At 34.9% G+C, this 24156-nt stretch overlaps 1 protein-coding gene across 5 annotated transcripts; it reads left to right on the forward strand.

The window, feature by feature from the left end:
- LOC116931890 (protein Star) lies at positions 1-23943 on the forward strand. 5 transcript variants are annotated; one of them, XR_006652569.1, is made up of 8 exons: positions 1-374; positions 447-622; positions 697-891; positions 951-1190; positions 10445-10799; positions 10884-11059; positions 19119-19201; positions 23458-23943. XR_006652569.1 is itself a non-coding variant. In XM_045180669.1 (6 exons), exons 1-6 carry the CDS (start codon positions 92-94, stop codon positions 4387-4389), a joined length of 951 nt encoding a protein of 316 aa, XP_045036604.1. In that variant the 5' UTR covers positions 1-91; the 3' UTR covers positions 4390-4571. The 5 variants fall into 5 exon arrangements, 2 of the variants coding, with proteins under 2 accessions (XP_045036604.1, XP_045036603.1); XR_006652570.1 differs by lacking the exon at positions 19119-19201; XR_006652568.1 differs by lacking the exons at positions 10445-10799; positions 10884-11059; positions 19119-19201; positions 23458-23943 and adding exons at positions 2868-3047; positions 4383-4571.
- Positions 23944-24156: the final 213 nt, after the last annotated feature.

Here is a 24156-nt window from a genome sequence, read left to right on the forward strand (position 1 = left end):
ACACGTACGGGCCAAACACCAGTCTCCGAAATTTTTAAAAAGAGCTATTTGCTCAGAAGTTTATAGTCGCTTTATTGAGAACGGTGATACTATGACTAAAGGTTTTTCATCCCAGTCAAAACGGAATTTACCTCGAATCGCAATTTTATTACTGCTGCTTGTGATTTTTTTTGCTACCTACCAGAAAAACTGTGTTAGTAATAAAAATTGTAATGCTTCAAAAAAATTCCAGCTTGCAAAAAACGATTTACCAGATCTAATGACGATTTCATCCGTTTTACATTCTCCTTTACCACATTATAACTTGATGGAAGAAACTTCGGGATTTCGAAAATCTGCTAAACAAACAAGTTACAGCAATAAGTGTGGTCTAGGTCAAAAGATACATTCTATGCTTTTTTTAAAGTCAATAATCAGTAATGTTGGTTTACTGCATCGAAATACAGATTATATGAATGCAAATAAAATGGAGCAAGATCACCCATGCGTAATCGAAACAATTCGACAGTTTTTCTTGCATAAGCCGCCACCATCGAATGTTCCACTCAAACTGGATTCCAACGATGCTGGAAACCGGTCACCGGGACAGACTGCCGTTATAATGAGGCTCTTAAAAAATCAGGTTTCTAATCAACTATCACGTTTCTGGATTTGGATTGACTTCTGCTGTTACATAAAAGATTGGTGTATTTGCAGACTAAAGGTTTTTTTGTGGAATGTGGTGCCCTAGATGGTGAATATATGTCAAATACAATCGACTTAGAACGCAAATTTGGCTGGAATGGCATATTGATCGAAGCCAACCCAGTAACATTTAAAAAACTTTCGGCTCGTCATCGTAAAGCATGGACGCTTCCCGTGTGTCTTAGTTTGGAACCATTTCCTACAAAAGTTTGTCAACTACAGTTCAGTGTAGAAAAAAATGACTAGTAATTTGAGTGCAAAATCAGGTCACTTTTCAAATGAAGGTGGGCGACCCCGGTCATAGCCACATCGAAGGAGAGTCTGAAACCTTACAGGAACCCGGCATACCTGGAGTCGATCCAAACTTAATAGAAGTCCAGTGTTTTCCCTTTTACTCAATACTGTTAGCCGTTGGTGTAACTCAAGTGGATTTTCTAAGCCTCGACGTCGAAGGTCACGAACTGAAAATTCTCAAAACCATTCCGTGGCGGAAACTGGATATTAAGGTAACTCAGCTTAAATCAATCACTGATAAAAATTTGAAAAATTTATTCATGTTAATAACCCGAAATGCTCGAGAAATGAAATCTGGGGTTCTTGGCGCCGAATAAAATATTGTAATGCTTTGCGTTAAAACGCTATTATAAAATCAATAACAGCAACTGGACACGAAACCTAATATTGTCATGTTATGGGATGCTATTATGATTTAAATTAACTAAATGTCTTCTCTACGTATCTAGACGTAACCAAGGTAATTCTTTAGTCTTTCTGAGGAAAGACCTTGGCTACCATCAAATTTAAGTTAAATCGACGTTCCTACGTACAGTATCCTGCACAAAAAGGTGAACACCGATTTGTTTTGAAAAAGCCATCTGTGGGTAGAAAATATTGATAGTTTACCTTTTTAAGGAGAGGTAGGGCGGTTTTGGCGCAAAATCATTATAAGGGGGGTTGGGTAATGTCAGTCCAGACACCTTTTTTTTGCCCTAGGTAGTAAATGTTTGGAAAAGTGTAGACTCGGTAGACTCCCCTAGCCCCCGGCTAAGTAGAAAAATTTTTGCAATACAAAATAGTCTTTCCATTACTCATTATTGTCATTATCGGGTCGGGTAATCGGGTAGCATATGGAAACACAAAATTATTTTTATCAGTATGCTAGCTGTAAGTTAGAAAATTGTTAGTGGCTTGTTGGATACGTTTCCTTCGGCGACACGGGAGATCCGCGTTCTAGACTAGAATGAGACAACTGATCACAAAAGTGCGTTCATGAAAACAGTTTAATTGTTTGCGAATTAAATAATTATTAATCGCATATAAATACTTTTTTAAAATTTTAAATATTATATATCTCATCAAAATTTCATTTAATTATATTAATAAGTTAAATTTTCTCTGAATACTATTAACGCAAACAAGCTTTGAACGCGGAACTCCCGCGTCGCCGACGGAAACGTATCCGATAAGCCCCTAACAATGTTTTAACTAATAGCTAGCATACTGACAAAGATAATTTTGTGTTTCCATATGCTACCCGATTACCTGACCCGGTAATGACAAAAACGAGTAATGGAAAGACTATTTTGTATTGCAAAAATTGTTCTACTTAGCCGGGGGGGAAGGGAGTCTACCGAGTCTATACTTTTCCAGACATTTAATACATAGGGCAAAAAAAAGTGTCTGGACTGACATTAACCAACCCCCCTTATGATGATTTAGCGCCAAAACCGCCATACCTCTTCTTAAAAAGGTAAACTATTAATATTTTCTATCCACAGATGGCTTTTTCAAAATAAATCGGTATTCACCTTTTTGTGCAGGATACTGTACCTATTACGATGATACCAACCCCATCTCTTCTTATGGGAGAGAAAGGGGTTGGTAAAAGTCTAACTTTGAACTTGAAGCAAGCTAGTATTGCTTATCTTCTCTTACTTTTATCTATCTTAGAAAAACTTAAGAGTACTGTTTGTGAATTTAGTTACATCCACTCTTTTGTCGTCTTTTAACCAATGAATGGAGGTTGAAACAGTTGTCCGTCTTTCATTTGCAAGAAGCAATGGGTTTGGTTATTCACTTCTGGTTTAATTCTCATCAGATTCATCATCTGAATTAACTCTAGGCCTTGTAGGCCTATGCAAAGATTCTCGTGCTCTGTTAATCTTGACTTTTGGTTTTCGTAGTTCGATACAATCGATAAACGTAATATGGAATGGTGTTTTCTGTTCGCTAAAACCAACGAAAACCGTAGGCTATGTTCATCTACTACTAACAGTTAACGTTCGTTAAAACCAACACAAACCGTGTGATCGTTTGCCGCTAACGATTTTGGTTCATTGAAAACCGAAGAAAAGAAAGCAAAGGTACATTTTCGTTGATGATTTTCGTTGGTTTTCCATGAGCGAAATTTATTCAATGATAGCCTAATGATACACAGCGGTTGTAGAGTAGGGGAGAGTGGGGTCAATTGAGACACTTTTTGGTTTTTTGTATCTCTTGAAAACAAAACTAAAAATTCTAACATAATAATTATATAGGATGGTAGTCTACTATCTCAGCTACTAAACAGTATTTTGTTTTTATGAGAAAAAATTAAGTTTAATTGTAGTAAATTGCAAAAAACTAAGGTTACTTTTTGTGTTTCAATTGCCATGGTAGCAGGGCAATTGAAAAGGTGTGTCGAGGCAATTGCAACGTGGGTTTTTCCATAAATAAGAATAAGCTTCTTTAAAACCACATAAAATCAAAATCACGATATCTCAGCAGCCACAACTGCTGGTGTGATCAAATTTTACCACAAGGTACAATGGAATTTATAGATTTTTTACATATGCTTATGGTATATCATACTTAGGTTTAAAATATTTAAATAATTTAATTTTAAAAAATCCCATTAAGCTACATGCTTTTTTAAATAAATCCTAAACAGCTAATGCAAGTATTATAGTTGTGTTAATATGATGATTTACATTTGTTGAAATGAATTACATCAAATACTTGCAAAAAAAAATGCACTCACTCGCGGACAGGGGAAACTAACAAAGTGTTTCCATTGCCCCACAATAGGGTCATCGTTACATTGTATTATTTAAAATTATTTAAGAATGCAGAAAAAAAAATCAATGTAAAAAAATTAAAATAAATATCTAATTAAATTAGTTGAAAATGATACTATGGATTATATTTAGATTTGAAGTGTTTGAAATTGGCCAACACAAATGGTATTTGTGTTGCAAAAGTTCGTCATTCCATGGCATTTTTTCTACCACGACTAAGACCATTGTCTATTTAACCAAGCAGGCAGTGTTATTTTAGCAGCAGTTTGTTTATACAGGTCAATTCTTCATTAACAGCACCTACATGGCTACACCGTTCACTCAGACTGTGAGTACCATGTATAAACAAAAACTAGTTACATACTTACCCTCCTATACAATCGCAATTCGTTGAAATAATACTGCCTGCTTGGGTAAATCAACCATGGTCTTAGTCAGAGTAGAAAAAATGCCATGAGATGACGAACTTTTGCAACACAAATACCATTTGTGTTGGCCAATTTCAAACACTTGAAACTAAATATAACCCATAGTACCATTTTCAACTACTTGACTTTAGAAAAAATTTTATCCTTTTTAACCGTGAAAGAGCTTTTTGAACCTCCCAGATAATGAACTTTTTTTTTGTGTATATTTTTGAAGACACTGACAGTTGAATGGGATCACATACCCGAAGGACAGATGGCGTTATCCAGTTTCATGGAGGCAAATGGCTTCGTAAAGATTGGAGCCTTTGATTTTCTTTGGAGCAAAGATGTGATTTTCGTTCAGAATCAATCGATATCTGTAGGTTAACGGGGATTATGCACAATAAAATTTTTGTTACAAGCAGTGTTTCGGATTTTCTAAATTTGCCGGATTTGACTCAAATCCAAATCATTGCGTGTGTTTTGAAATCCGTTCCAAATCCTAAGCTCGAAAAAATCAGCAAAATCCAATCCAAATCAAATCCAAATCCAAATCCAAATCCAAATCATTTTAAATTTGAGAAAATCCGTTCCAAATCCGATCCAAATCCGATCCAAATCCAATCCAATTCACAATCTATTGTTAATTTTATGATTGCAACATGTAACACATAGTTACATACAAATTCTTCTACATATTTCTGTGTCAAGGTAAAAATGTTTAAAATTTCCTTTTAATTTTTTTTACTTTAATCCCTAATTTAACATCAAATAAAAACCCAAGACTTAATTGGATTAGTTTACTTTTTAATAGAAGTTTTGCTAAAAAGTCTGTTCGACTTTTGATTTCTTACAAAATCCATATTTAAAAAAAAACTATAATAACAGGTTCCTTTAGATTTCTTAAGTTGGATTAAATCTTTTTATTTCTGAGTATTCTGACTGACAATGGTGAAAACAGCAAAAAAACAAAGAGTTAGCCACAATTCATCATTTTTGTTTGACAGGAGTCACAGGACTCATAAGTTTCATATTTCGCTTTATGAAAAGCATTTTCGCGAAGAGAGGAGGCTTAATGCGATTTCTTTTAGTCGTTGCAATGTCCGTGGCGGTGCTAAAGACCCGTTCGATCTCTCCTCCCGAAGCGGGCACCCCGAAGAGCTCCCTTACTATCAAAGCCAACAACGGGAATCGATGGGCGTTTACTTTCCAATAACCCAAGGGACTAAAGCGCAAGTCAGAAGGACAATCATTGTCAGGAGAATCTGGACCACTTGACTGGTACACTGGTTCTGAGAGGTAGAGTTCAAATTCATCAAGGACCTTTGATGCGCTAGCAGATTGAGCCCTTTTCTGGATGACCGTTGAAAATAGAGCCCGAGTCAAGGTTTGGCGCTTAGACGGAGGTGAATTCATTGCCCTACCTGCCGTGCCCTCTTAAATTTCTTGGGAGTCTCCTAAATTATAAAAACCAAATGTTTAATATTGTGAATTCGTTTTTCGGTTAAAAATGGTCCGTACGCAAATGTTTGTATCGGTATTCCAGTTCGGATCTAATGGACTGCAAGACATCGTTCTCAACAAGACCAGATGACTGAATCCTTCTTCTTTATAAAGGATTTGGATTTGGATTTGAAAAAATCCGGGTTTTTGTTGGGGGGATCAAATCCGATCCAAATCCAAGCCATTGAAAAATAAGGCAAATCCAAATCCCTTAAAAATCCGGGAGGATTTGGATTTGATTGGATTTGGATTTGATTTGAAAAAAAAAATCCGAAACACTGGTTACAAGTAATGATTAGTTTGGGAATAGCAAAGATTTTTTAAAATTTAATTTTCACAATTAATGGGTGCAAACTAAATAACACATGTTAATCTTGACTTCCGGTTTTTGTCGTTCAATACAAACGATAAACGTTTGAGATACCTTATTTGTTCTATTTTTTTGTTTTTTACACCCTACCCCTCCGCCCATATTTATACTTAACTCTTCTTTTATAGAAAATTACTATTTTACCACGATGTGTCATACGATTACGCAGCTCTATTATCTCACAATCTAAAAAATGAATAAAGAAGACGTTTTCTGATTCAGTCAAACGATGGGACTTAATGTTAATTTCCATGCCCAAGTAAGTCAGAGTGTAGCTTAATGCTAAGTCGTTATTGTTAACACGTTAAATGCTTATCGTATGCCACATCGTGATAAAATAGTATTTGGTGTTAAGCAGAAAAATTTAGTAAATGTGAGTGGAAGGGTAGGGGAATGAAACAAAAGAACGGAACAAATAAGGTATCTCAACCCCTGCCATAGGCATATACCATCCGCCAAAACACAGTAAAAGGGCTGGTTTTTGAGCTACATGTAAAGAAACTTACAGCCGCGACTGTATAATAATATTAGTTTAAGTACGGTAAAAACTAATAAAAGTATGTTATTTTCTTATTTCAGTACGCTAAAATCCCTACTTTAATTTTAAAATACTGTTCAGTTTACATAAAACAATTAAATAGCGAAAAATAAGTACTCTTCAACCGCTGTGCAGTACAATTTGAGTAGAGGAAAGTGACCCCAATTGAAACGCGTTGCAATTGAAATTAAAATCTAGCTCTCGACGAATGAGAGGTTAAGATTTGAAAAAAATTATGGGTAATAAGAATAGTGGCTGTGGATTTTTAGAAAAATTTTAAAATTTTAAACTCCTATAGTTTTTTAGTTATTTCAATAAAATGTAATTTTAACCCGCTTGATTTTTTTCTCGTTTTATTTTTTCATTTGACCCATTAAAATTTAAAAACAATTATTTTGGATAATACTAAATAAATCTGCGTTTATTTCTCTACAATTTACTTGCATTTGGTTTTAAAGAAATGCTTTTAAATTACACAAAATAATTTGTTTAGCGAAGACCCATGCGATGGGCAACACCCCTGATTTTAGCTCCCTCTCACCTTTCCTTTGATGCGTGCGAAATCAGTGCTCCTTTTCCTAAAATTGCCAACACTGTTCGGGTAGCTCGCTTATGGGGAAACCTATGTTGCTATTGCCCGGACAAAGTGTTTCAATTGCCCCGACATTTTTGCGGTTTTAAGATTTGAGGTGTCTTTAGTTTTTTATAGTTTACAGTTAGTAATATCTGTGTAACTCCACCAAAAAAAGAAACATTGTTGCGTAGCTAAGACAGTTTGTTACACAACGATATATTTTTTGATTGAATTAAATCAGTGTTTTAGTCAGGGGGGACCAAAAATATGCACAAGATTTCAATTGGGCCCCCCTCTCCTCTACTACAAAAATAATAAGCTCTAATGATCATAATTCTGGTCATAATTAACTCCATCGTTTAAAAGAAAACTTAGTTCAAAAGTTCAAATGGTGAATAAATGAAAAAATGGGAAATTTTTCTGCCTATTATCGTGTTTGCTATACTTATTTTATTATTTTTGCAAATGTTAACTTACAAAAAATAATTTAATATTTAAAAAGGTTATTGGGGCTGGGAAAAAAACGTTTCGTTACTAGGCCTGACTCGGCAGCTTTCCACTCTTTTCCCCATTCACAGAAAAGATGATTTTTTTAACGAGATTTGAGGACTGAAGGCTTTGGTAATGCAGAAATGGGATTAAAATATGTACAATTGTACATGTGGGGGTGGATCGAGAATTTGTACGAGCGATTCGGGCGAGAGGTGGGGCATGATTTCGCTGAAGCGAGAAAATTACAGATTTGTGATGACAGGTGACAATTTTCTTTGCCGTGGGCGAAAAGGGTTAAGACGATGGAGAGTATGAGAGATACAGGCGTTTTAAGGTGATTTTCATGATGCGGTAGTGAATAGGGTAGGATCCCGCCAGAATTCAGAGGGCTCCAGCGTCCGCCGTCCGGAAGGCTTTTGTTTTGAGAATGTTGAATTGCCTTTCAATAACTCTTATCTTTTTGCAGCCTCGTTTTGTGCGCAAGACGGACCCCAAGTTTTGCCGACAAATCTTATGATAGCCTATTTTCTTATTCCTACTCTTTCATATTTCTGGACAATGAGCCTCCAAACCTGTAGGCAAGATGGGAGGGAAAATGTTCGAGACAAGCGGGTTGGCTTATATCCTTCAGTCCTTGAAAATTACCGTTGACAAAATTTCAGCGCTTAATTCACTTGCAGCTTAAGAACTCGTTATGATAAAAAAAATTTTTTTCAGTACTTGAACTGATATTTTTTACAATAAACAGTTCATTTATCAAAAAATTAATCATTTCATAAATGTGAGTGCGATTTTACTTTGGTTATTATTTATTCTTCTTACGACTTGCATCATAGAGGGGCAACGATGGGTGTGGTCCTCACCCTTCTAGGGAGGGGGATGATTCAACAAAGGGGCTGAGATTCCAAGATACGAATCATCCCCCGTAACCCCCTCTGTGTTGCAAGATGTACGAAAAATTTACAATAGAAAAAGTTAAACAACATTTAGATTTATTAAATTTAATTATTTATTAAATGAACTGTATTCAGTCAAAAATGACGGTTAATATTCTGCAATAAAAAGTTAAATAGGATAAGGAATTCTTAGCATGCAAGCGAAGTAAGCGTTGCCATTTTGTCAATGGTCATTTTAAAGGGTGTAGGCATATAAAGCCAACGCTCTTCTACTACAATTCCCCCCATTTCGCCTACCGGTTTGGAGGCTCATTGTCCTTAAAGATGTAAGATAAAGGCAAGCGAAATAGCCTTATATCCAAGGAGAAATAGGACTGGTCAAAGGAGAAATAGGACTGTTCAAAATGTGTTAAAAAAGCAGTCCTATTTCTCCCAGTCCTATTTCTACAGGAAAAATACGACTGAAAATTTCCAGTCCTATTTCTCCAGTCCTATTTCGTTTCGGTCCTATTTCACTGCCAATCTGGGCGACAGTAAGCACTGATCAGTAGGAGCAGTGCTTTCTGCTCTATTAAGAGTTTGTCGCACACCACGTTGTTGGTAGAGCAACTAAGAGTCTGACTTGGGATGAGGTTTTCACCAGAATGGCTGCGCCATATCTGTGGTCTTCGTTAAGTTTATGGTGAGCAATGAACCCTCTTGGAGCCGGGAAAAGTAGGGGAGAGTGGGGCTAGTTGGCAGGAGGGCAAGTTTGCAATTCCTAATTTAGAAGAATTGTGTGAAAGAGGTTTTATTGAAATAATTCATAGTCAAAGATGTTTATCGTGCGCACATTTGTGCAAAGTTTTATAAATTTATCCCAAATAGTTTAGGAAATAGAAAATAACCTTATTTTTTGCGTCAAATCCACAATAGTTGCGTGCTTGGTATTCATAAATTTTATCTTCTCTTGGTATGCATATAATTTAAAAAAAATATTAGTTTTTTAGAAACTTGTGCCCTCTATTGAACTGTAACAATGGATTTGTTTTAATCAATTATAAAGGAGTAATAAAATTTTTTATTTGAATAAACCCCGGGTTGAGGCAAGTTGATACATTGCAAAATGGGGCATGTCGGCATAGGCATTATACATGCATATGTATAGTACATGGCCTGTCAAAATGTCGGGGAATTGTAAGTCGAATTTTGGCTAGATATGACTTATGGTGAACAGTGGTATGCATTAGAGGCCAAAATTTGTCACATTTTAGGTGTTTCACTTTATACGATGTTCACCTGTGAAATGTTTGCCTGAATTATGTATATTATTTTTTATTTTTTGCATTTAAGGCTATTAATCTTTATGTAAGTTATCACAACTTATTTCTGAGTTTCCCACTCTAAAATAACTATACGATTTTTGTTTATTGTAATGTTATTCTAGTTTGATTACAACAGCAACATTTCACTGAATTCCGTATTTGAAATACATGGGGTCAACTTACCCCACTACCACTGCCAACTTACCCCGTTAGTGGGGCATGTAGGCAAATTTTTTTAGCTTTTTGAACGTTGATTTCGATATGAATTCTTCAACGTAGATCAAATTAAAAAATAGCACGAGAAAGCTGGTTATCTGAGCTTTTTTTTACAATTTTTTTAGTGTCAAAATATGAAAAATTAAAGAAACCAGAGAAGAAATTAAAAAAATTGTACCAACTAGCCCTACCCTCCCCTATGTTGTCGTTTGCTTTTACAGCATACGGTTCTTGGGCCATTACTACGTCGCTCTTGTGGTCATCCATTGTCTTTAGGAGAAGGGCACTGGCCGCCTTACTATGTCTGAGGTTGAATTGTAGAAATGATGAAAGATGTGAGTAGTTGTTAGTCTGGGTATAATTGTTGAGGTTGGCTGTCATAGTCCGAAAGTTTTTTTGTATAGTTCCAGGGCTCTAATTTGTTCCGGACAGTGTCTCTCTCCTGCTGCGTGCTGGTTTACTGTGCTTGATGATGACTTCGACGATGATGCAGTCGACGACTTCTTTGAAGAGCATTGAGTGCAGGTGATGCATTTAAATTGCTTCGGGTTTGACACGATGCATGCGCTCGTGCGATGTGCACCGGCACATTTCCCGCAGACGTCTTCAGTGGCCTTGCAATCTTTAAGGTGGCCGTACATTTGGCACTTGAAGCAGCGACGGATCTACCTGTTTAAGTCGGGTTGAGTTACACGACAGCGTCTTGCCGGAAGAAAGATTTCAGCCCGCTTCAGAAACTCTTCTTTGACGGCTTTCGATGTTAGCCATAACTTGACATAGCTTTCATTTGTATCTTTGTGCCTGTGGACAACTTTAATGACTTAAGATGATCTTTTAAAATAGGATTCCTGTATCTTATCTCCTCCAGAATTGTATCTCCAGAGGCTTCCCGATTCATGAAACGAACCAACACTGGATGATACTCGGTCGGCTCACTTACGGTTTTGAAAATCTCTTTACAGTTCGGAGAGGATTCCAGGATCTTCTTGGCAGCTGCTCTTGAAACTACAACGATGAAGGTTAGGGCAACCTTACTTTCCTTTTGGTGAACAATTTGAGTGATAGGACCATTAAGTTTGGAGCACAGGAGGTTATCCATTATACTGATGTCAATTGGTTTCATGGCTTCGGCTATCAAAATAGCCTTTCCTTCTTAATGGCTTCCTCCGGCGACAGAGGCGTAGCTCTGTCTCGAACCGGAACTGGAGAGAATCTTGTAAGCATTATTTGCAAAAGCAATTTTGACGTCCAAAATCTCTTTTTGGAGTTGGCTGTTTTTAGTGGTCAGTTCTTGTACATAACCCTTCTGTTTTTCATAGGCCTGGCTCAGGGAACGCAGGGTTTTAAGCATGTAGTCTCTTGTCTATGATTCGGCTCCATTCAGATCAAAAGCATGATTGGTTTCTTGATTCAGCACTAACTCTTTTTCGTTTGACTTCAATTTCTTGGAATCGTCCTCTGCGCGAGAAGAAAGACTTGCAGATCTTTTTTCAGCAGATCTTGATGGGATTGGCTTGATTTGCATATAGCAGCTGTGACAGAGTTTGCTCGAGATGTTACTTGGCTGGAACCTTTTCATGCATTTTTGACAGTCCCGTTTTGTTGTTTCCAAAGCGAAGAGCTCGTCTGCTAGGCTACTGCCCGGGTCTTCCTGCACTGCATTACTCATGGTTCGTGAATAAAATATATAACACTATGTACCTCGGTATTGTGCTAATCGCATAGACCAGATAGTCAAGATCACACCGATATCTTTATGTAATTTTGTAAAATCAGGAAATAGTAAAAATTTTCACTAAAAGAGGAGAATGAAAGGTGCCCAACATTAGCAAGCAGACGAAAGTGTTAGTGCCACCCTCATTTGGTTTCATGTTTGGAAGTTTTTGTGTCGTCTGTTTTTGTTTTGTTTACTACAGAATGCTTGTAATTTATTTATTCTGTAAGTTGCATTAAGGTAAATTATGGGTATTTACTATTAAGCGGGGGTTGTCAAAAAAAAAATTCTTACACCCCAGTATTTTTTAGCAAAAAATACGAAAAATAAAAAAAAATAAAAATAAAAAAATGTAAAAAATATTAAAAATATAAAAATATATAAAAAAAATTAGAAATCCGCAATAGTTATACTTACTATATTGAAATTATCATACGGGCGCAGGTAAATCCTAACGAAAAGAGGTATAAAAGAAGAATGCTACCGTAAAATAAGATTTACACCGAAAAATTTACACAGCGCAGAAATCAGTGACGGGATTTTAATAGAAAAATGCCAATCAATCAACAAGAAAACAATATATTTTATATTCGTTAATAGCGTTTTTCTATTAGAATCCCGACATTGATTTCAGCGCGTTTTCTTTTGTCACCTTACAGCACACTAGCGCCCCAAGGGACTAAAGGCGAAGGTAAGATTTTCTCTCTCGAAGTATATAGGGAGTAAACTTCAAGGGATAGGAAAGGGTTCCTAATAAAATAATTTTTAAATAATTAAATAAATAATGCTATTAAATAAAAAACACCGCATTTTTTTGGTGCAAAAAAAATAATTTTGCGTAGTTCAAAATATTTTATTTTCATTGGTGAAAAATGTGGTTTTAACAAAGCGCTTATGGGGGGAAAAGCTCGTGTTCTTAATCGATGAACGAGTGTGTAGGGGCGTGGGGATTGCTCCTACAAAAAAGTCAAGTCTGAGTGATTTGAAGATCTATTCTTCTTCTGATCAGCAAAAAAAAAAAAAGAAATTCTATCTCTAGCCGTTAAATAGTAATTTGAGTTTTAGTGACACACGTAGTGCCATAAGAATACATGGAAATAGAGGGGGGTGTTCTTAATCATTTGGTGGGTACTGTAAAGAAGCTTCTTTATGGGAAAACCCACGTTGCAATCGCGTAAACCCACCGTTTCAATTGCCTGCCTCCATGGCAATTGAAACACAAAAAGTGACCTTAGCATTTTACAATTTACTACAATTAAACTTAATTTTTTCTCATAAAAAAATACTGTTTAGTAGCTGAGATAGTAGGCTACAATCCAATATAATTATTATGTTAAAATTTTCAGTTTTGTTTTCAAGAGATACAAAAAACCAAAAAGTTTCTCCATTGACCCCACTCTCCCCTAGTTTTTTGACAAAATTTTTATATGGACATATGCCTTCCAACTGTAACAGGTAAAAGATGGCGCAGGTCGAGAATAAAATTACATCAAAGCTTATGGCTTCCATCGTTTCACGCTGTAACTCTATTTCTAATACAGTTACAGTTCGACTTCGATTAGAATATTCGTATTTAAAAATCGATTTTCGAAAATTTTTTCGGGTCGGGTGGGCCAAGTCGGGCAACATGAAAACTTATTGGTTACAGACGATTTTAAAAGACGGATAAAATTATAGCATTTAGAAAATAAATCTAAGAAAACATTTAAAAATTTTTTTTAAAAAGAGGATTTATTTAATTTAAACAAACTGACAAATGAAATATGTTTAATATTTCTTCCACCAGCCGTTAGCTTCAAAGCCTAATTGAAGTCTTTTTGTCATTCGCTAATTTTTTACGATAAGCGTCTTTTTCAGTAAGATTTTGCCAAGCGGTCTGTGTATGGGCAAAATCTTCTTCTTTGTTTCGGGAATCTTTCGCGTCCGTCGAAATCACACAGCTTCAAATGGTTGCCATGGTTTCCAATAAGTTTTCATGTCACGAGAAAATATGAAAAATGGAAAACTGAAGAAAAAAGTTGGGGTGGGGGAAAGGTAACAATTCAGAGGTTAGCCTTTCCCCGACATTTTTCTCGAATTCTCCGTTTTCCAAATTTTGCTCGCAGCAAAAAATACTGAAATCATGACAACCGTCTCGTTTTTGCAGTCAAAACAAACAAAATAAAAGTTGCATGCTTTTTTTGTTTGTATTTTGCAATTAAAAACTATGCCATCTAGCGCTCATAAGTAATTTTTAATTTTTGGGCTACCGGGGGAGGTGCCTCTTTTTTGTGGAGGATACTGTACGTATCCTGCACAAAAATCCGAACACCGATTTAATTTTTTAAAGCCACCTATTGGCAAGGTAGTGGGTTTTTTGTTTGTTTTTCTTTAAGGGGGAGGGTAGACGGGGTGATGGACACGTCAGGGCAGGTTTGGGTAAGTCTAGATATTTAAAAACAGTGCCTTAAGGTATTACGCTTTAAGGCAAGTTACAGGTCGGGACATTTTTGCAACCCCCAGGGAGGTGTTTTTTTTTAAACGACAGTTGAAAATTTAGGGCTTGGGCTTAGTAATGTTTCTTACCGAAACAATTTAGCTTATGTTTCAGCTGCCTGTGAAAATTTATGTCGTTGTCAATGGCGTAGGTGTAGCGTTTCTGAATGTGATACTGGAGATCGGTGTTCGATTCCAGATGAGGTGTTGAATAATTGTGGTTACCTTACGAGAAATTTTCGATTATATATGAAACAAATTTTTATCGAGCAATATGTGCTTTTTTTTTTATTTGATAATTTAAAAAAGAATGAACCCCTCCGTTTTGAAGTAATTAATATTCCCAGCAAATTCGAATGAAGAATGTTATAACAATACTAAATATTTTCGAAATTCCGTATCGGGAATCGAACACTGATCTACGGCGTGGCAATCAGAGCCTCTACATATATGCCATCGGTATTGACAGCAATGTGCACAGGCAGCTATCTAATTTATTTGGGTATAGAATATAATACAGCTTAAGTCCAACATTTCCAACTGTCGTTTAAAAAAACACACCACCCTGGGGGTTGCAAAAATGTCCCGACCTGTTACTTGCCTTAAAGCGTAATAGCTTAAGGCATAAAAAAATGTTCCAAAAAAATCCGACCACCCTTTTCAAATAAAAATGCCCCCTGTTGTCAAATAGCACAATCGCATCGAGTTTTAGGCCATATTGAAGCAAATGGTAAAATGTGGAAAAGCCATGTCAGAAATTGCCATGGAAACGAGACACCCATCAGTGAGCTCGCATCCTTACATCAGTAATGCTGGGAATACTTGCCGTTAGGCATAGCAAAGACTTTAACAAAATTTTTACTATTTTTTTACTCTACTGGTCTACGCGAGACAGAGTTAAGAAATGGAAATCTCGTTTCTATGGCAACCAGACATTTATTTTAGGTGGATTTGCTCAACCCCGAAACAAAAGAATATTTTCATTATATCATTATTAAATTATAATAATATAATTTAAATTACTATTTATAAAATTTTTTAAACTGAAATAAAATAATATTTAATTTCTATTTATGAATATTAGATTTATTTATTATAATAGTAAATTATTAGGCATTCTTTTGTTTTGAAACGTTTTCATTAAAAGAATACTTAATAAGTCACTATTATAATTAATATATTAAATATATATTATTAATTCCAATTGTTATTTTTTAATAAATTGTGATTTATATTATATTATTATAATCTAATAATGATATAATTAAAGTATTCTTTTGTTTTTGTTGGTTAAGCAAATTCGCCTAGAACAAATGTTTGGTTGCCATAGAAACGAAACTTCCATTCCTTTAGTCTGTCTCGCGTAGACCAGTAGAGTAAAAAAATGATAAAACTTTGTAAAATTCTTGGCTATGCCTAACGGCAAGTATTCCCAGCACACACTGATGTAAGGATACGAGCTAACTAATGGTTGTTTCGTTTCCATGGCAATTTCTTACATGGTTTTTCCACATTTTACCATTTGCTTCAATTTGGCCTAAAACTCGATGCAATTGTGCTATTTGACAATAGGGGGCATTTTTATTTGAAAAGGGTGGTCGGATTTTTTTGGAACATACTGTACACCTAGATATACTCGAGTCGAACGAACACGAAAAATAAATTGTTTCCAAATTTTAAAAAAATTCTCCCAAATTGTTCTACCACCTAACGCACTTGAATCGAATTTGGATAAATATTTTTTCTCTCCACTAGCATCGAGGATGGCAAAGTTAGTAGCACTTTGTGCTACCGTTATATAGTTCTGTTGTTCGAAACCTGTAGAGTACAATTATTCCAAGCCTTAATTTATTATTTTAAGTGGACTAGTATGCGTCAAATTGGACACAATTTATTATTCCATTTATTTAAAAATAATATTTCAGACTTTAGTATGATTCAATACATAATGTATATCGTCCTGAAGTGTCCCAATATAATCTGGTATTAAAACATGCAATTAATTGTGTTGGATTTTTGGCTGGGTTTCAATGTATTTTTTCATATTTTTGAAAAAATTTATAGTCGCTTAATTTATCTCCGTATATATTATCGTTACCAATATTTTTTTATTCGATATTATTAGTTATCAACTCGAAAAAATATTCGTAGTCCCCAATATTTTGAAGCAAAAATACGAAAAATGCAAAAAAACGCGGATCTCCCGCGTCGCTGACGGAAACGTATCCAATAAGCCAATAACAATTTACTAACAAATAGATAGCATTCTGATAAACATAATTTGGTGTTTCCATATGCTACCCGATTACCCGACCCGATAATGACAATAACGAGTAATGGAAAGACTCTATTTTGTATTGCAAAAATAGTTCTACTTAGCCCGGGGGTAGGGGAGTCTACCGATGATACAGTCTACACTTTTTTCCAGACATTTAATACCTAGGGCAAAAAAAAAAAGTCTCCGTACTGACATTACTCAACCCCCCTTATGATGATTTTGCGCCAAAACCGCCCTACCTCTCCTTAAAAAGGTAAATTATTAATTTTTTCTACCCACAGATGGCTTTTTCAAAATAAATCGGTGTTTACCTTTTTGTGCAGGATACTGTACATCTAGATATACTCGAGTCTGAGTTAAACCTTTGACCCGATTTGTCATCAAATTCCAAGGAATTTAAACTACCTTAATCTTGCAAATGTTCTTCTTCTGCAACGGTGTGGTATTAAGATTTGCCCTTCTGTTTGACTCACTTTTCAAATCTTTCTTCATTATATCCCAGGCGGCATGGTTTTTCCCTGTGATATACCAGGGATATTTACTCATCCGTACACAATCCGTATCCCGTGGAATATCCCTTCGATGTACAAGGGATATAAAAAATAGGTCTTCGCAAGCATATACTTATTTGAATATGCCTGAAATATACCTGGTCTATGCTAATTAGGTCGCAAATGAGTCTTAGTGGGATATTCGTGGTATATTCCTGGTACATTGAGCTAGGAAATTAGAAATAACTGTTTGAATATCTGTTTCTGTTTTACATGTTTTTCTTTTCTACATTGACTAAATTAATAGATTAGACTTCTTATACTGAAATGTGCATGTTTTTTATTTCACAGCTGTATACATGAATTTCATTCATTATAATACCAAAGTCGTGAAGATACACACAATTGTCAGGCTTTTTACTACTCAATATCCAAATTTTTAATTTTGCTCTTTTGAACTGCTTTTCTATCCGCATATTAGGAAGGATGGGCTCAGATGTTCATCTTCAAGAACCATTAAATTTTGGTTTTCCATGTATGGCTCAACAAGACTAGCCATTTCCAGCTCACTTAAACGTTTTACAATCTGCTGCAATGGTTTTGCACTTTTGCGAACAAGATTCTTGACAATTTGTAAATAATTTTCAAACGGATATCCGCTAAACGAATCCATATGACCAAAATTTGCTACATCTGCAGGTAAATGTATCAGGTTATGTACATTAGCTGATACAAATTGCTGGCCATATTATGTAACAGATTGCGAAACAAACTTTTTTAAGAGTTGGGAACAATAATCAGTTATTTCTGGTTTACGCATTCTTGCTCATTTGAAAGCAAAAAAAGTAAAAAATGGTCATACAAATTGTCCGGTAAAATTTGACGTAACAAGACTGGTCCTAATCTCAGTTTGATCATTCTAAAGCAATTGCTTTTCATTGGTCCAAAAGTTATAATGCTCCAAGCTTTCGAGGAAAATAGTTGGGTATGAAAGAGCGAATACATTCAATTCTTTCAGCCAAACGACCTCTTTGCACCCGAGACAATTTTACATTATGATATTTTCCACGGGTCCAAGAAACAAATAGCTTTCTATTTACCCCGAGATCTGTTAAATGCATCGGATCTACGGGAACATGAGACACTAGATCAAGATTAAGTTCTACAAGTAAAGAATCTCCTTCATGGTGATGTTCTGGTGGTGACTTGTCCCTAAAGGATTGATCAGTTCTCGGAAGCGCGTCAAGTTGCGGATATGTTACACGTCCTGATCTTGCATTATTTTCCATAGAATTATAGAACGAACCTTTTGTTTCACACTTTGGACATCCAAAACAAGCATTGTGGGACTTGACTTTCGTAATAAACGACCGAGCTGGCAAATCGAAGATGAAGGCTGCAACTGACACTTTTATTTTTGACTCTCGAAAGACAACTTCATAAGATTCCAATAGGATGGCTTCAGTAATGTAATCTCGCAAATAATCATTTACAAATTTTGGCTTGGTACTTCCGTGATAGATCCCAACTACAAATAGGCTTAAAGCTCTGAATCCACGAATGGCGACTAAAATTGGCCAAAATTGGCTGTTACTACTTTTAGCAACCGGAATACCATCAATGTTGACGAACAGTTTAATGTTATCCTGAACAATTTCTAGATTTAAACGATAAAGAGAACGTAAAATGGCTACTCTAAAGCCGAAGTGAAAATAACTGCCTGGATTGACTTCCTTTGTAGTTACATTGCGGACAGTAGTTAAAAGGGCTCGATAATCGTTGGGTAAAAAAGCCAATTCATTGCAGGTTTTCAATAAAACGAGCAACTTGTTGATGTGTGTTGGTGAGATTCCGCATTCAATGACCCATTTTGTCAAATCACGTTTCAATTCTTTTTTATTCTTTTCTTCATTGTTGTCAACTTCCTCCTCAAGCCAATCATAATCAGACTGGTCATGTTATACACACATTCATTTTTCACCGATTCCTGCCTGGTCATCTCATCATTTCAGTATCCTCTTAGCTGTTAATTATTCAAAATTAAATTGTTTTGTGTTGCTGGTATCACTGCTACTTCGCCACTTGCTGTTGCTTTCCGTCCATCCGACCTTCATGTCCAGCCATTCTTGCCATCGTCGCTCCAGTTGTTCCAGCCTCCTGCTACTTCGCCCAGCGGCCGTGTGGAGATCAAGACTAGTCATAAGTAAATTAAACTCGTCTTTTCTTGTGCTTTTTATAGTTCGTTTGTGTCCCGGCTATAAGCTGTATCGACTATAAGCTGTATCGCTGGCATTTCCAGCTGGTTTCTTCGTTCTTTACGGTAACTTCTTCCAGATATACGCTGACACCTCAGAAGGTGTTAGGCCTAAGAAATATACGTTGACACTCAGGTGTTAGGCCATCCAGAGATACGCTGACACTTCGATGTTAGGCAAAAATAAATACACGCTGACACTTCGGTGTTAGGCCCAAAAGAATGAATATATACGCTGACACTAAGGCGTTAGGCCAGAAATATACAAACTCTAGATTTATCTGAGTTGGTAGTTTCGACTTTCAGCCCCAATAATCTAAAACAGTACCCGACCTAAGTGTCCGAACACTCGCCGTTTTCAGAGCTTTTTAACATGGGCTCTTATTGCAACGGGTGTTTTGCACGGACGGTTATACGGGGAAATAGTTGACGCACGCCAATAAAACTTGTATTTGTCGTTCAGAAAAGAACGGCGTAGTTGTTAATATTTTCTAAAAAAAATCGTTACCAATGGTTGTGGAGCAGCATGCTAGTTTTCAAACATCCGAACACCGCCATTCGGCAACATAGAGGCTTATGGCATTAACTCATTGTTTTAAAAAATATTTTAATAACTACAGAAATTTTTTGAAACGAAATATTTAGGCTGTTCGATAATGCACCCATTTAAGAATACCCCTTATAAGTTAAGTTTAATATAATCAACGTAGTATGTTGAAGGGAATTTTTTTCTAGATTGTATCTATGTTTCTAGAATTTGATCTATGTTAAAGAATTCGTATCAAAAGAAACGATCAAAAAGCTAAAAAAATTTTGTCTACATGCCCCTCTAACGGGGAAAATGGCAGTGGTAGTGGGGTAAGTAGGCTCCATGTATTTCAAATGGGAATTTCAGTCAAATGTTAATGTTGTAGACAAACTAGAATAACATTACAATAAAGAAAAATTCTATAGTTATATTATATTATAATATAACTATAGTTATTATAGTTAACATAGTTATTATTACTCATTCATAATTGATTAAATCAAATCCATTGTTATAGTTCAATAGAGGACAACATTTTCTATAATATTAATATTTTTTAAAATTATATGCATACTAAGTAAAGATATAATTGAAAACTACCAAGCACGCAACTTTTGTGAATTTGACGCAAAAAATTTCGTTTTTTTTTATTTACTAAACTTTTTGCGATAAAGCTACAAAATTTTATACAAACGTGCACACGATTAACACCTCTGACCACAAATAATTTCAATTAAATCTTTTGGACACAATTCTTTTAAATTAAGAATTGTCTACTTGCCCTCCTGCCAACTAGACCGACTCTCCCCTACCGATTTTTTTATTCGAAGGTTTCAAGATTATGTAATAAAATTTAAAAATCTCTAAATGTTTTTTTTAACAACATATCTATGTTTTTCGGTTTATAGTTTATATTCAATTAAATTATTGATTAGAATTGTTAATACGTATAAAGTCGCTCTTGCAGACTATTGGCGATTTTGAACATTATAGTTACTTGAAGCGTCATCTTGGTTTCATATCAAATGGAAACCGTTATCAAATTTCAAACAACATTTTGCCTATTAGAAAATTACCATTGTCAAGTAGCAAATTGTGGTTTTAAGGGATCTTCAGTTAAAAAGCTACTCTCCCATTATCGGAGTTTTAACTTATAGCTTTGAAATAAATTTTTTGTGTTATTGAATAGAATTTATGACAGTTATTTACTTATTCATTTATAGATTTATTTACATCCTACTGTGACATTGCAGATCCATCTATACATAGATGAAGTCGAGTTATGTAATCCGATTGGGGGCCCGAGAAATTTTATTTCGGGTTAATAACACAAATTGTGGGAGAAGATAACAAATTTGTTTTTGTTTGTATGGTAGGGGAGGGTGGGGCTAGTTGGTACAATTTTTTAAATTTCTTCTCTGGTTTCTTTAATTTTTCATATTTTGACACCCAACAAATTGTAAAAGAAAGCTCAGATAACCAGCTTTCTCGTGCTTTTTTAAAATTTGATCTACGTTGAAGAATTTATATCGAAATCGACTATCAAAATGCTAAAAAAAATTTGCCGACATGCCCCACTAACGGGGTAAGTTGGCAGTGGTAGTGGGGTAAGTTGGCCCCATGTATTTCAAATACGGATTTCAGTGAAATGTTGATGCTGTAAACAAACTAGAATAACATTACAATAAACAAAAATCCTATAGTTTTTTTAGAGTGGGAAACTCAGAAATAAGTTGTGATAACTTACATAAAGATTAATAGCATTAAATGCAAAAAATAAAAAATAATATACATAATTCAGGCAAACATTTCACAGGTGAACATCGTATAAAGTGAAACACCTAAAATGTGCCAAATTTTGGCCTCTAATGCACAGCAGCGGTAACCTACTTTAATGTAAGTATTTCAGTAGGAAATTTCCTACTGATTGATTAAGTAGGTCGAAAATCTACTTAATTTGCAATTTTCTTACTTAAAACAAGTTTCCCAAGTCACTTACTGTAAATTGCAAATACTTATATGTGGTTATGCTACTTACACTTACCATCCCACTTATAAATAAGATGGAAAATGGCATTTTAAGTATGAAACATTCGAAATAAGTATGCTTTAATTTAAGTATCTTTATTCAAGTTTTGCGAAACATACTTTACCCATTTTTAATACTTACATTTAAAAGCTGTATCAAAATTAAGTATCGTTTCCCCAAATTTAAGTACTTTTTATACCATATAAGTTCGTTAGTTAAGTACCTTGCACAGTAAAGCAGGTTGACTAAATCAAAGTCGTTAAAATTGCAAGTATCTTGTAACTCTGGCGAATTTTGATGATCAAACACTAATCATGAACTGTCAATTGAAAATCCCAACAACTTTTTTTAAACACATCAAATTCCATCACAGGAATACCGGGAAGTTTATAATGTTGCACTGTTAAAAAAGGTAATGATTTTCGGTAGATAATTGAACATTGTTCTTTCTATCTTTTTCTATTTCAGCTAAGAAAACGATATTTAATTTAATCAAATTAATATTAGTATAAATTTATTCAAATTATAACTATAAAATTCAAAAATTTTATCAATCGGTGGTATTTGATTACAGAATTTCAGCACGTAAAATCAAATAATACCATTTCTTAAAAATTTTTCCAAAAATTAAATCACCCAACAGACCTTTATAGTATTTGTATTTATGTTTGCAACATTTATTCCATCGAGTGTAGCTCAGTGGTAAAGCATCGGATTACGATTCGAAAGGTCTGATGTTCGAATCCCGTGCTATACGGTATTTTTTTTCATTTCTGAACCCCATTTATGGATATACCTTAATTACCACAACAAATTTTGATATGATAGAAGTCATTTGCTGAATTTTTGACTAAAGATTGTATAATTGTCCTATAGAAAAAAAAGTGTGCGAACGAATTTTAAGTAGGCTAGACCCTTTATTGAGCCTACTTAACTACTTACAACATTCTTACATGAAACAGGTTTTTTTAGTAGGAAATCTCGTGTAAGTATGGGCGGAATTTAAGTATCCAAAGCCATGTAAGAGACCCTGGCACCTCTTAAGTAGGAAACAATAAGTAGGGAGCCGCTGCTGTGTGCATACCACTGTTCACCATAAGTCATATATAGAAAAAATTCGACTTACAATTCCCTGACATTTTGACAGGCCATGTAGTATACATATGCATGTATAATACATATGCTGACATGCCCCATGTTGCAATGTATCAACTTTCCCCAACCCGGGGTTTATTCAAATAAAAAATTTTATTACTCCTTTATAATTGATTAAAACAAATCCATTGTTACAGTTCAATAGAGGACACAATTTTCTATAAAACTAATATTTTTTAAAAATTATATGCATACCAAGAAAAGATAAAATTGATTAATACCAAGCACGCAACTATTGTGGATTTGACGCAAAAGATTTCGTTATTTTCTTTTTCCTAAACTCTTTGGGATAAATTTATAAAACTTTGCACAAATGTGCGCACGATAAACATCTTTGACTATGAATTATTTCAATAAAACCTCTTTCACACAATTCTTCTAAATTAGGAATTGCAAACTTGCCCTCCTGCCAACTAGCCCCACTCTCCCCTATTTCTTATTTCAAACGTAGTGTTTTGAAAAAGTAAGTTGCTATTAATCTTTAACTTACAGGATTGTGCCGATATGATGCCGATCAGAAAACTACCCGCTTCAAGATTGACTCCATTCATACTTAAGATCGGTGAATGTTTCACCATAATTGTTGAAAAACAAGCATTTACACAAACGTCTAACTCGTGCACGGAAGCCATAGTTTTCCTTCTTTCTGTGTATTACATGTTCCATATTATAGGGTGGTACAAAGCCACCATTCATGCAAACCGAATTGTTAAAACTGCCGTTACATGATCAAGAAATTCATTTTGATTATGTTTCTATCTTTACAAATGATCTGCATGCCGTTTACGAAGAGCAAGAGTAATTTTTTTTCAATTATCCTTAACATTTGTTTAATAACCCTGTTTTAAACCAAGACGATGGACGCATTGTCCTGCCATTTTGTTTCTTCTTTTTTTTTTTTTTCGCAAAAAATTCTGTTTGGGATTTATGTTTTATCAATTTTTCTATTGTTACATAAATACAATGGTTTTTGGTAAATATCTGTGTTTTTATTTACATAATTAATTGAGCGTGTATGCCGGATTCTACATGTACCTAATGAATATTTCATTATTAAAAATTTTTTAATTTCGTTACTGTAATACCACGGTTTTAAGGGGGGGGGAAAATAACGATTATCTTTGGATATAATCCAACGATTTTCGTTTTTGAGAACGATTACGAATGATATTTCAACTAATGCAAAACTTT

The sequence above is a fragment of the Daphnia magna genome, unplaced genomic scaffold (genome assembly GCF_020631705.1).
Source record: "Daphnia magna isolate NIES unplaced genomic scaffold, ASM2063170v1.1 Dm_contigs021, whole genome shotgun sequence".
Lineage (NCBI taxonomy): Eukaryota > Metazoa > Arthropoda > Branchiopoda > Diplostraca > Daphniidae > Daphnia > Daphnia magna.